This window comes from Pectinophora gossypiella, chromosome 4 (assembly GCF_024362695.1).
Source record: "Pectinophora gossypiella chromosome 4, ilPecGoss1.1, whole genome shotgun sequence".
Taxonomy (NCBI): domain Eukaryota; kingdom Metazoa; phylum Arthropoda; class Insecta; order Lepidoptera; family Gelechiidae; genus Pectinophora; species Pectinophora gossypiella.
Window position 1 is genome coordinate 12093246 of NC_065407.1, and position 13417 is coordinate 12106662.

Below are 13417 nucleotides of genomic sequence, written 5' to 3' on the forward strand. Positions count from 1 at the left end.
TAGGTTGGTACTTTTTTAACTAATATGTAGATCGGTATTATTAGAGAACCACATCTAAATATCAGTAGCGTGGTAATGTCGCGGGCGGTGCCATCCACACTCTTTCCCTGACAATTTCAACAACAACTTGCTTTAATTGTGTTTGCGATTCCTTTAGAAAGCTCTTTTGACTCCGCTCCAATTGTGAAAACTCGTTTCGAAACGACGTTAAATACGACCGAATTTCAGATAATTAACTCAGATTACGGTCTTTCAGCATATTATTCGCTTTTGTTGCAGAAAATTTTAAGAAAAGCTAATGTTGACAGCTTTGTGTGGGAACTGAATGACAATGAGGAGTTTGCGAGAATTGTTCAGTGCAGTACTCGTAGTGTTGTTTTTGCAATAATTGGACGCGGATCCATATCGGACAAGATCCATAACTGATATGATAACAATGCTTCAACCAGCGTTCAAAAATCAATATCGAGTTACTTAAAGCCCATGCAAATTCGGAAAACCTATTATAATCTGCATCGCACACCGATGGTCGCTCTTTTCATTCAATGCCTTTTGTCGGTGGATTCAATTAAGTTTACATCGGCACCGAGGTCAGTTAATAAAAACCGAAGCCTACAAAAATTGGTGCGTAAATCAAATTCAATAAAGTGCTCACAATGGCTCCGGCAGCGCATCGGAAAATGACGCGCGGCAAACAATGGACGCGCACCAATCAACTTAATATTGCTCCCGAATCGCATAAGTTTTATGCTGACAATATTCTTTGTTCTATATGGTTCTATACAATTTTGTTGGCGTGTCTGTTCGATACCTTTTGTTTCTAGAGACTATTAATTGTTCATATTGAAATATGAACACATTTGTTTAGAAATTCTGATTTCCTGCCTCAGTGAAGTGTCGTCTGTGCCAGTGCCGGTAAACGATTTTTAGAAAAAATAGATTATCTTTAAATTAAACCTCATTTACTATCATATACTATTTGAATTATTTTATTTCAAATGGAACTTTTGATGCATTATGAGTTTAGTCGATAGCCCGCCTACAGTCACCCTTTCACATTAAGAATTCCCGTCCACCTTCCCACGTCTCCGAATTAATCGCCCGAGAGCCGCTGTCTATTAAAGTTCTTCGCAACTTGTTCGGGCCCTGCAGATAATGTAAAACATTCATTTAAGTGGGGTCCCAACTTTCGAATCGCCGAATAAATCTTATAATTCTTCGAGCATTTAATATTCATATCAGTCGGCGCGCGTCGCCCGTAAGCCGCAGAGAATTTCCTAACTCTCTTGAATGGTGGAATTTTCACACAAGTTATAAGTACTTAAAGACTTATTTGAACACAGTCGACGTGGAAATAACGTATAGGTATCTTGCTCTAAGTACTATTCGGTTTTAACAAACGTTAAAATGAACTTTATTTTATACTGTAGATATAGAACGTCGTCCGAAGTAGCATCTTATAAAAAAATGCTTAGTCACATTTTTTCGCATCTCGAAATGTCTATCAAGTGCAGTGTTTTTAACATATTCGAAGAAGGCATAAAGCTTCCAGGCGGAAATTAGATTAAAATCAATTACCTACAAGCAAGTTAAACGTCTTTATAGACATTTTCAAGGTTGGCAACATCAACTAATAAAATTTGAATGCCGTCGGTTGCAGGAAGCTACGCCTCCCGCGAGACCGCGTCTGAACGCTAGAATAGCATGAGTCACCGACTTCTTCATAATATTTTCAAGACAGACAAACAAACAACTAAATACATAATTTTATGTATTATAGTGGAGTGTAGTTCACTTTGTCGTGACTTATTAATTGATTTTCTTTAGATGGAATTTATTATTTCGCCGAAATTATATACTTAGTGTATATAATTATGTATCATATTACAAATTATAGAAAACAAGTTAATAATCGTACCAAAAGAGAGAAACAAACAAAAAATATTTATTCGGCATGCTTAACATTAATTAACATAACATACTTAGGTAATTAAATAACTTAATAATTATTATACTTAATGCCGAAACGGCTTCAGCTCAGCAAATGTCACGGCCTAGCTGCAGCTAGACTATGACGCTGATTTTCAGCTGCAACCGGCTGGGGAATCAAAAGACAGTGAAAAAAAAGAGTATTACTATTACCTATAAGTTATTTGTTCATTTCCTGCGATATTTAGGTACAAAAAGTAGAGTCATATGAAAATCCAACGAGCCAATAAAAGTAAACACATGGTCAGTCAACATTTGTTTAAGTATTTGACAGCTAAGCAATTATTTGTTATTTTTTTTATTTTTTTTTGGTAAGGTGGTAAGACTATTATCACTATTATGTCAGTCAAAACTGTAATTTGTGTAAGCTGTGTTACTACTTATTTATATGACTTTTGTGGTGTTTGTAGTCTATGGCCTAGAGTCGTGACGTCTAACTTTCGCAACTTGTTGGCATCTGTCTCAACTTTAAGTTGATACTTTTGAAAACACAACTAAAGAAAAGAAACCATTCTAAATGGAGACACTGAAGAATTGTTTTGTTATAGGTAACCAAAGAATAAAATAAAAAGGAAAACAGAGGAAGTGCCTACTACTTTTCGGAGTCAAGATAAAATTTAAATCCACTGTGTACAAAAGCTGTTACATTTTTAGTAGGTACTTACCAACAGTTTGCCCTTTACGGAGGTACAATATTAAGAAGTACTTACAATATATTCAGTAGTTAATTTAAACGCAGCAATCAAATCAGACACATTCTGTACTAAGCCGAAATACTCATGCTAGCTATAAAAACACTATTCCGTTAGAATTATGTTAAATTGGGGACTATTCAGGGATTTAATACAATCTGGGAAATTATTGAATGATTGTTTTGTTTTTGAATAATAGAACATCTACCTAGCTTTTCTGCCTACAATTCATAAAATAGCTACGATTAATTCCCATAAAGATGATCTCTAGCTTAACATTACATAAACGCATGTCGACAATTCGCTCGAATGTTGCTAAGTACGAGTATGTTGCCAAATCGGCTTTAAAACGGCTTAGTCTGTCTCCGATCTCGAATAAACGTTTATGACACCCTAACCCGACGGGCAATGAATATCGAACGTTTTATGGACTCGACTAGCTACCGATAGCATTCGTAGTGCATGTATCCAAAATTGTTGGCTATAATCAGTGTAGTAATACATTATCAGTGATCCGGAAAGGTAGTGCCGCCATTTGCGAGATTTGTCTTAACATGGATAGGTCACCCAAATCTCGAATCAATAATCTTGAATCTCGAAACACATTATCGATTTTTTATTAAACATTATTTTTAATTTGTACGTTATGTAATTGTTAGATTTTTTATGTTTTATCACGCTTTTACTTTATTTATTTATGTATTTTTCTCTTAACTTTACTGTTTGTCTGGATAAACAAACTTTCACATTTATAATATTTGTAGGACAAATATTGGTACTAATGATATCTCAAACAGTTTACTTTTATTTAATGCAAGAAGACGATAACATATTATAATGTAATCTCGCAATGTCAAAAATCTCGTGATCATATCTATATTAACCACAACATTCAGGGTTATTGACCCCAAATGGCACTACCTATCCCGACCGCTGCATATTATACATCAACGGGTATACTTAATACATTGTTTTATAAGTTGTTTAATGCTCAGACATGTTGTCTCAAAGATTTTACTGGATGACCCTCACTCAGAATCCAATTCGTCTGGTCTAGTTCTGTTTATTGTAATTTTGTAGATGTAAATCGACAATCTACAGGGTCACTTTTAAACCATTTTATCTCGGGTACAATATGATGTGTTAAGGAGCGTTTTGAATTGTAATCTTCAAGTTCAATGTAAGAGGGGGACCAAACTGCTAGATGTATAAACCAATTGTGGGATCCGCCAAAACACGTAGCTCGTTCATTCGAGTCGTTACTGCACCGCCGGTATTCGAAGACCCCTCTGCCGTGCACTTAAAAGGCAAATAACACTCCGTGTCGAAGACTCCGAGTGTGAGCAGGGATCTCTGTAAACTGGTCGCATAATGGCCGTCTAAGCCAGTCGTTCTGGCGTCGCCACATCAGCGGTTCGGGAACAATCTTACCACTCATTTATGGCTGATAACACAATGTTAGTGTTCTTACTCCTTTTAGCAGTGTCAAAGAATAATCAAAGTTACTTTGTTAGATTTGGTACATATCTAATAACTGAAAAAAGTTTTCAAAATGAGTAACTGCTACAAACTGGAAGTGATTTGAACACAAATTTACGATAGCTCCACTTGTTAAATACAAATTCCAAAGTTCTTTAAGTCCACAAATTTAAAGAACTATAAATCAGCTTTAGAAAATACCTCATTGAATGTTTTATGTATTCATTCTGTTTTAAAACAGAAAAGACGTGGAGCTCGCTCAGGCCCGCGCCCGCCCAGGCCGTGTTCCCGTCCGCGCCGGTTTAAAATAAACGGCACTTTTTATTCTTAGCATATTTTTCAAAAGTCAACGGTGCTCGCAGCGTATTAATACGCGCTCTTAAACACCCCTACATGAATAATTAGGTGTTTCCCCAGGCTTATCCCTCTGCGTTATCTGTAAAACACGCGTTTTAAATTTGCAAAGTCATTCTTTCCGCTTTATTGGGGATAATACGTCTTGACTTGGATGCGATTCTGATTAATGCCTTCAACTCGAGTCGGAGCAACTTTGTTACAGATAGCGGAGAAAAATAAAGGGACGTGACTTGACTAATTCGCTTTTTACAACACCGTTTAAGCATAAGAGCTACGGCATTTTAAAATATATTATAATTTTGTAATTTGCAATATAATAATATTTCAGATCAAAAGGTGATTTTATATTGCTAAAGTTTTCAAGGAGATTACACTAACTCTTTTTATTCAAACTTCTTCTCACCTGGCAGTGAAATAGAGACAATTAAAAGCAATTCCGCATTCTTCTTTTGAATGCTAACATGACAGAAAATCTGCCGGTGCTACGCCGGTTGTCATACTTTACTTGATTTGTTAAAAATCTTATATGGTTTTACTAAAAATATGAAAAAACCTCTATTACTTGGATTGTGTTGTGGTAAGTTTTACCGATGTAGTGTAAAACAGTGAGACATCATCTGTTGCTGAATTTCTATCTTAAAGATATCATGCAAAATTCGAATCTTCGTTACACCGGCGTCGATCGATAATCTGTATAAGTACTTACTTAAATAATTTTGAAAGTTCCGTTTATTTCTCACGTGATATTGTTACGCGTTTTCGGCCTTGACAGATACTTTTTATTTGCAGTTTTATTTTGGTGTGAGGAAGTTCTTGCCGACATTGATAATGAAGTCAAAAGAGGCGTATTTCCATTTTTGGTGCGTACATGAAGGTTTATTACCAAATCACTAGATTATTTTGTGTTCGTAACATAAAATCACAGTGCGAGTTTCAAAAGTAATGGGGGATCTATTCATGAAGCCTCATACCCATGGACAATAGCTAATTAAAATCAGACAACGTTGCAGAAGGAACGAAAGAAATTAATGTGTCAATTTTTTTGCAGGCAGTCATATACTACCCAGACGACAGTGTGGTCGATACAACGGGGGCTAGGTTCCAGCGGGCCGCAGTGTTGATTCAACCTAAATGGCTGATCAGTTCATCCATCGACCACAGCGTGCTCGACAATGTGCCTATCGGCTTTCCCAGGAAGACACTGCTTGCCAGAGTTGGAGCTATCACTCTTGATGGCAACTACACGCTCAACGAAGATGAGGATGAACAAGAACGAGAGGTTAACGACAAACATATTTTTTGCTCCTTTTTTAATTAATAATATACGTTCGCGAGGATGTGGATGGACATAGGGGTAGGGTACGACCCAAGAAGGTGTAAATAGATTATTTGTGAAAGGCCACATCCAAGCAATTCATCTTAACAGCAATATTTCTATTTGACATCTGTTTGCGTTGCGCATTTACTTTTATATGCGCAAATGTCAAATTGATTTTTTAGATGAATTCCTTTGATGTGGCCTTTTTTAACGCCCCTGAAATGACGCCCGATAGAGGTTAAAGGAAGATGAATAATGTTATGCAGACCCCACTTAGAGTGAGATAAGGGCACAAGGATGATAGGTTCACATTTGACCACAATCTAACCTGTTGGTAAATAAGGATGTGGCTTAAGATGGGACTATACTTAGTATACTAACTTACAGTTTTTTCTTAAAAAAATTTTTCTAGTCTTGAAGTTTTCAAGATATTTCAAACATAGACTGCGGAAAGCTATTCCAGTCCCTCGCGGTTCACACTCCAGTGTCTCAGAAAGTACCTGATGCTTTAATGTGTGAATAATTTATTTAAGAATTCTTGTATTCCAGATCATCCAAGTAGTCCGCCCGAGTATCCACAACGCTGAAGTATGGTGGTTCACCGACATCACGTTACTGCAGACTCTGTTGCCGTTTAAGATGTCTTCAGCAGTAGCTGTCACGTCAATCAACCCTAAACGAGAGTACATTGACAAGAATTGCGTTATTCTCGTTTACGCTGTAAGATTTAATAGTTTATCAACGATTTTAGTTTAATTGACACTCACTGTGTAAGGGGTGAACGCATTCATTTTCTGGCTTATCTGTCCCACTACAAAGGCTTCCCCCCTACATTTCCATCCTTCTCTTCTTAGAACTGCTCCTCTGCATTCAGGAAATATCATTTCCGTGACAGATTTCGTCAATCTATCTGGTTGCATTCTGAAAATAATCGCAACCTATACTTTAATTTAATTACTTTGATTTTAGAAAAAGTATTCCAACGGAACGGAAGACAAAACTCTGATGCAACTGGGCGTAGAGCTGCTGCCTCCATCGATAGAAAATTGTGGCACTCACTTCACTGACACGACGATGACCTGTGCCGCCGACAGTGAGGAAACGAAGAATACAGCGATCGATCCCGAGTTTTGCCAGGTAAAGTAATGTTTGCTTTTCAACTTAGTACCAGCAAGTGCTTTTGGCATTTCTGTATGCACATTTTAGGTGGCTTCTATGTGACAGAAATATTAGCAAATTATAGTACTGTTGTACTGATTTCACTTAGGTAAATAGAATAAATTAAACTTTTCAGGGCAATAGTGGCGGCCCACTCATGTGCGAAGGTGACGTAATGGCTTTGCAAACATACATTGAAAACAATTGTAAGCAACCTCATTTATATCAACTTCTGGCTTCCTGGGAAAGCTTCATTAGCTGTGGTACTCAAGAGAAGTGCAATGTAGACCACCAGTGCAACATCTGTACGGTGATCAACAAAGATCAACCTGCCGGCGAAACTGTGCCTCGTACGAGTCCGACAACAACAACAACGACTGAAGTAATATACACAACCACGCCAACAATACCAGAAACGAATGCTGATGAAATGGACTACACAACATCGCCAATAACTTACGAAACTGATCACCATGAAGATCAGACACCACCCGAGACTTCCTCAACGGAATCGCCAATGACAGAAATGACCACTCTTATTGACAAGACGGAACCTCTTGATAATAAACCTATACCTGCTAATGCAACCATCGAGTCTACCACAAAAGAAAGCGAGGGAAAATCCTGGCCAAGTGAGAGAGTAGTTCAAAGTGGCAGAAAAATGGAAGATGACGTGGCTCGGAAAACAAAGGTGGAAGCTCAACAGCAGCAAGTCAAAACGACTACACAAGTTGCCAGCTTGCAACATCACAGTGCCGCTGAAAGGAAAATGAGTGCGATCAAGATTATATTGACGTCTATTTTCGTTTTGGCATGTTTTATTTAATAGCTTTGTTTCTTGAATGACTTGTTTGAGGTAAATTTTGTGCATGCATTTGACTAATAAATTGTAATTTTGACATATTTTATCGGTTTTGTTGAAAGTAGAATTTGATGAAGAAACTCGACCGAGGTAGTTGCCAAAAGATGTTCTGGCACGAGGCGCAAATGCGTCGTGGAAGTTTGTCGAATAAGTAGAATTAAGTAAGGTTGCAAGCTTAACGCCTCCGCTTGGTCTAATAGCATTAACAAGTTTCCAGACCGTGTTGCGGGAGGGAACATAGGAATATATTTTATTATGGTACTTATAGAATAAATTGAGAAAATCAGGCGCTATAATTATTATTACTTTTGTCGCTGTAAGGTTGATGTTAGGTTTAGTATAGATTACTGACATTTGAAAATCGTTTTTTTTTTATTCAAATTAAACATTATAATTCCGTGATGGCTCTTTTTGGAGAACGCGTGAATTCCATCGTAGTGTCACAGGTTCGAATACCGGCTCAGGGTCTAAATACTGTATTCGACTTTATGAGTTTGCATCCATGTGACGATAAAAATTTAAAGCTCAAATGCAGCACTGTTGAGTGTTTCTAAATATTGACAGTCCAGCTAAAATTCGTGATAAATTGCTATAAAATGTAGAGCAATGTGGAGTGTATTCCATCTGAAGGTTGAGTTACGAAAAAGAAAAGCAATCAGTTAGTAAAAGGCAGTTTTGATTGAAAGTAAGTTTTTCTAAGGTTTCTTCTTTTCGAAACAATACAATACAAATACACTTTATTGCGCCAAAATATAAATAAATAATTACAAAAAGACTCTTAAATAAATACATGGCAAATGTCGGCCTTATCGCTTAAAGCGATTTCTTTCAGACAACCATAATGTGAGGTTCGATCTTTAGGGAATAAATATGATTATATATTTTATATGATTTTGCAGTTAAACGCTGCGAGTTAAAGGGTTATGGTGTAAAATTAGACCAAAACAATCTTTGTTGAACTGTCAAAATTTAAGAACAACAGTAGCCACACCTGGTATGAGAAATAGGCAGTTTTTATCCTCATTTGTGGTTTCCAAGATTTGTGCCCGGTTAATGGCAATAGCTTCACTCCCTATTACATACTATACACCTCTGCCTACCCCGTCGGGGGTATCGACAGTGTAGGCGTGATGCTATGTTATATAATGTTTATTCATAATTCATTTATCAGCCTTAAAAATGGTAGGTACAGTTTGCAGCATGGTCAGCATTTGAAGTGTAAATGCCTATTCACTCTTGTTTTGAAGTATCCAAGGTCGTAGTGAGGAAAACACAGATTGCGGCAGGTCAATCCATTCTTTAGCCGTTCTTATAAGGAAAGAAGATACGAAGCCTTTCGTGTGGATTGGTGAGATACTCATGCTATAAGAAAACCAGGTACTATACTCATTTCTATGACAAGCCGCCATTGCCAGCCCTTGATGACGTAAGTGTTACCACTGTGTTACCATTAAATTGGGATCTTCAACATTCCAAGGACGTAAATTTTATTATTGAATTTAAGTGAATTACTGACTAATATTACTTATCATATATATAAAAATCATTAAAACTGTAAGTAAATCTTTTACTAAAAGTTCAAAATTTCCTTGCAAAGGAAATATAAAAACATTGGTAGTATTTTTTTTTACAAAATGGCAACGCAGGGTGGGATGACGTCAGCTAGGCTAACCTTAAAATGTTAGCTGTCACTTTTATGCATATCCACAACCTACGAATAAAATACCTGAATAAAATACACCTAGTTGATCGCAGACGGAAAGGTGATTAGAATTATTAAAATTATTTTTTATGTTCTTAACTATAAGCTCTCCTATCCGATTTTTCTTTTATCATGTGGGTTGTGAGGTGGATTAACAACCCCATCAACCCTGATGTCAGGGTTATTATTGAGCCGCGATAGGCCACTGACGTGACTCATGTAACGACTACGTACTTACATCAGTAAGTAATAACCGGCGGCTTAACGTGCCTTCCGGAGCACGGATCATCCTTCTTTTTGGACAATCAGGTGGTCAGTCTGTAATGTCCTAACCAAACTAGGGATCACAGTGATTTTTGTGATTTGTCCCCACCGGGATTCGAACCCGGGACCTCCGGATCGTGAGCATAACGCTCAACCACTGTACCACGGAGACCGTCCCTGGACCACGGAGGACGTTACTGGACTACGGAGGCCGTCCTATCCGATACCAACCCTATCTACGAAGACCACGTGGAAAATAATCGCGCGTGACCATTTTCGTTCATATAGCGTTTAGCAATGATATCGGCTGCTTCTTCCTAACAATTCATTTAGACAATGACCCGCCTACCAGTGCTGTGCATCCTCAGGCATAGGTATTATCTTGAAAAAACAAATCACTATCGAGTGAAAGCTGACAAAAAAGTTGTAAAGAGACTTATATAAACACGTTTCTACCTATTGAAGCCACTTAGCATATCTAAGGAAGCTGGAAGGGAGCCCCTACTAATCCTACAGGCCAGAAGGAAGGCTCGCGTCACTTCATTTACATTTTCACAAGTCGCGGTTAAGTATACTTAACTTCCAAGTCTGGAGTCCCCTTAATTTGTTTTAAAGTGTTACGGCCTTTATAGCTTTGTTTCAAAATAAGTTTTAAGATTTTCGTCGTGACTGTTCTATTTTTTTTTTTTTGGCAATAGGGTAGTTCCCTATTAGTCAAATCATTTACTTTTACTAAAAGGCAAAAACACGAAATTACTATAGAATTTGTATGAAAACCAAACTGTGACGTCATAGAAAAACGTGACAAAATGTCGCACTTATTATTACATTTTTTTTATTCATATTTATAGAAAAGCGCTTTTTGGCACTTTTAGATCTGTCTTTATTTAGTAATCAGAATTTCATAATTTATTTTTGACCTAGGAAACTACCCAGATTATTGTTGGAATTCATGTGGCTATGACTCTATAGTAATACCAAGCAATTATCGTGAGGGCAACCCAGATAAATAACGTATGCCTACTTAGTAAATAAAATATAAACAGAATAAGTAAATATGTAAAATCTATATTTACTTACATATTACATTTTCTTAGGGATTGTGTCCTCTAACATGATGGACTAATGTTATGGGCGATAGGCTGATCCCTTATCACCATAAGGTTCATCATATCCATCTTTGGACTTCGTATCAACAGTGGCTGCAAGTTGTCTTTGATTACTTGTGGCTCTGCCCACCCCATTAGGGATTACGGGCGTGAGTTTATGTATGTATGTATGTATGTATTACATTTTCTCTGACTGACTTGATATAACAGTAACTTAGATCTATTTAAAATTATTTTAAACACTTGGCAGACCTCACTACGGTATTTTAAAACAAACTTCCGAAGTGCACTGAATCGAAATGTATCTTAATACGATTCGATGTGTTTAAATTCCGCAAGGGGATCGCATCGGAAAACTGTTATGCATATTTTAAAGTTAAATTTACTTACAACGGACTTACGGCGCCGAATGAAAATTCGAGAAATATCTTCCTTCTCGTGAACTTTAAAATGTTTTATGATATACAGCGGACGTGATAACGGCGAATTTGCGAATAACTCAATTGATATGAATATCGAGTTAAAACGTTTGAATTTTACTCAGAGAATAGCATACGATCTGAAATACTTGATAGACACACGCTAACGCCTGGTACATTTTAAAAGCAATTATTTCGATCTGAGCTACAACACACAAGCACTAAACAGTGTCATTGTTGCAAGACATTGTAATAAGCTCAAAATAAAAACATGGTTGCAAGGAAAATTAATTTCATTTACAAAAGCTAATTACTTTAAGGAAGAGCATCCTACAATCCCAACTTTGAACATTGGAGTTAACAAACAAAAGGAATTAATTCAACAATCTCATAAAAAGAAATAAGCAGTTCATAAAACTTTTAATAATTAAAACTCAAATAAAAATAGGAGCCTCTAGGGCTATAATGGCCATTTTATGAAGAGCTGCCTTATCCTTTTAGAACAGCTTGGGGAGAGACTTAGAAAATACCCTGTTATATTTTTTCAGGATCTCCTTTAATTGGTCGGTGTGTAGGAGCCATTCTCCGAGCGACTCCCTAACCGGAGGGTAAAAGAACTGACAACTGTCGTTAACTCATCCTGACCGGGTATTAAGGAGTGTAAACAGGGAATAGCTCGTAAAAATAATAGCTTGACTACTTACTTGATATTATAAACAGGACAAAGTTACACGTTCGTGGAAGCCATATACTAGTCAGTTTTTATTTATTAAGTAAAGCTCGGGAACGGGTTTCTTATTATAACCACTTACAATTTTTTAAAGCTCCAAGCGATAGTTGATGTCCGAATCCTTCCTTAACTGAAACTACAACATAATAAATCTTCCTCGGACTCTGGTTATCTTGCCCAGCGCTTACAAATCCATTTTCTTTTAAACTTTTACTTAGCTCACGCTTTTCTGCCGCCCGATTAGATAAGATAGTACAAATTAGATTTGTTGTTTACTTAAGGTAGCAGGAATTTCGGTTTCAATAAGATAAAATTCATAAATTAATCGCGACAAAAGCGATGTTCGAATTGTTTGTCTTAAATTATGAAATTGAATGGTTTATCAGTTGAACTTATCGCGGAAAGGAAATGAATCATACACACAACAGTGCGTCGGAGAATAACGGAATCATCAAATCCGCCGACGGCCGTCTGTAGGCAATTTTCAATCTCTTTCCTATTTGTGACAGTAATAAAGCGGCCGGGAAAAGTCAACAATCAATTTTGTATTTCAATTTATTCCCAACCATCCTAGTTCGTGCGGTGATAAGAAAAAGAAAAACGCGTTCATTGAAAACGGAAATTATTGCAAGAAGCCATCAGTGGTGTGCGCCGGTTCCTACGCTGTTTTCTATTTCATTTTTTCGCCGAACCGTTTCACAGTTTTGATTTGTGGGCCGTCGCTTCGGGCTGCCAAAGTGCCATTTTTCACCGCCTCATTGTGTCGTTCACGCTCGAAGAGGCGAGGTTTGTTCACATCACACCTTTATTTGTGAGCTCTATTTGAATATGCGTTGTTTAGTGGCGAGGCGTCATTGATAGTTTTGTTTCGCTTATTGTGCTCTATGTGTTGTTGAACTTATTTGTTTCAGTATTCAGTTTTTCCAGGGTACCGTGGGATAGTAGTGTTGTAGAGGTTCCTACTTTACCCGACTGTTCGTTAGCGAAGGCGGGGTTAGAGGTTGATGAAGCTAAAGTGAAATTATATTACAATTTCTATTTAGTTCTAGTTTAGGCTGTATTGTCGTACTGCTGGGCAAAGGCCTCCCCTTTATCCTTCCACTCTTCACGGTTTTCAGTTATCTGCCACCAATTTGTCTGGTTAGCATTAAGATCGTGACACCAACTTTTTCGGGTACACCTGAGTGACAATATTGGCCCACCGCTCGTGGTTCATACGACATACGGCCCATTAACACAAGCCACAAAATCCACACTTTTACCCTGAGTTACCCTGGTAATTTGAAGGGTAATAGAGGGGCAAGTTATGTTCGTGGGTGAGAAATTAAAGATGGCTTC

At 37.3% G+C, this 13417-nt stretch overlaps 1 protein-coding gene across 1 annotated transcript; it reads left to right on the forward strand.

The window, feature by feature from the left end:
- The first annotated feature begins 5060 nt into the window (after positions 1-5060).
- Positions 5061-7819, forward strand: LOC126366450 (uncharacterized). Its single transcript, XM_050009557.1, has 6 exons — positions 5061-5094; positions 5307-5377; positions 5566-5796; positions 6385-6555; positions 6805-6972; positions 7130-7819. Exons 1-6 carry the CDS (start codon positions 5061-5063, stop codon positions 7817-7819), a joined length of 1365 nt encoding a protein of 454 aa, XP_049865514.1.
- The last annotated feature ends 5598 nt before the right edge of the window (positions 7820-13417 follow it).

Coding starts and splice junctions, on each gene's coding strand:
- LOC126366450 (XM_050009557.1), top strand. CDS start 5,061: ATGAAAAAACCTCTATTACTTGGATTGTGTTGTG. Junction 5,378..5,565: donor GAGGCGTATTTCCATTTTTG/GTGCGTACATGA, acceptor ATTTTTTTGCAG/GCAGTCATATACTACCCAGA. Junction 6,556..6,804: donor GCGTTATTCTCGTTTACGCT/GTAAGATTTAAT, acceptor CTTTGATTTTAG/AAAAAGTATTCCAACGGAAC.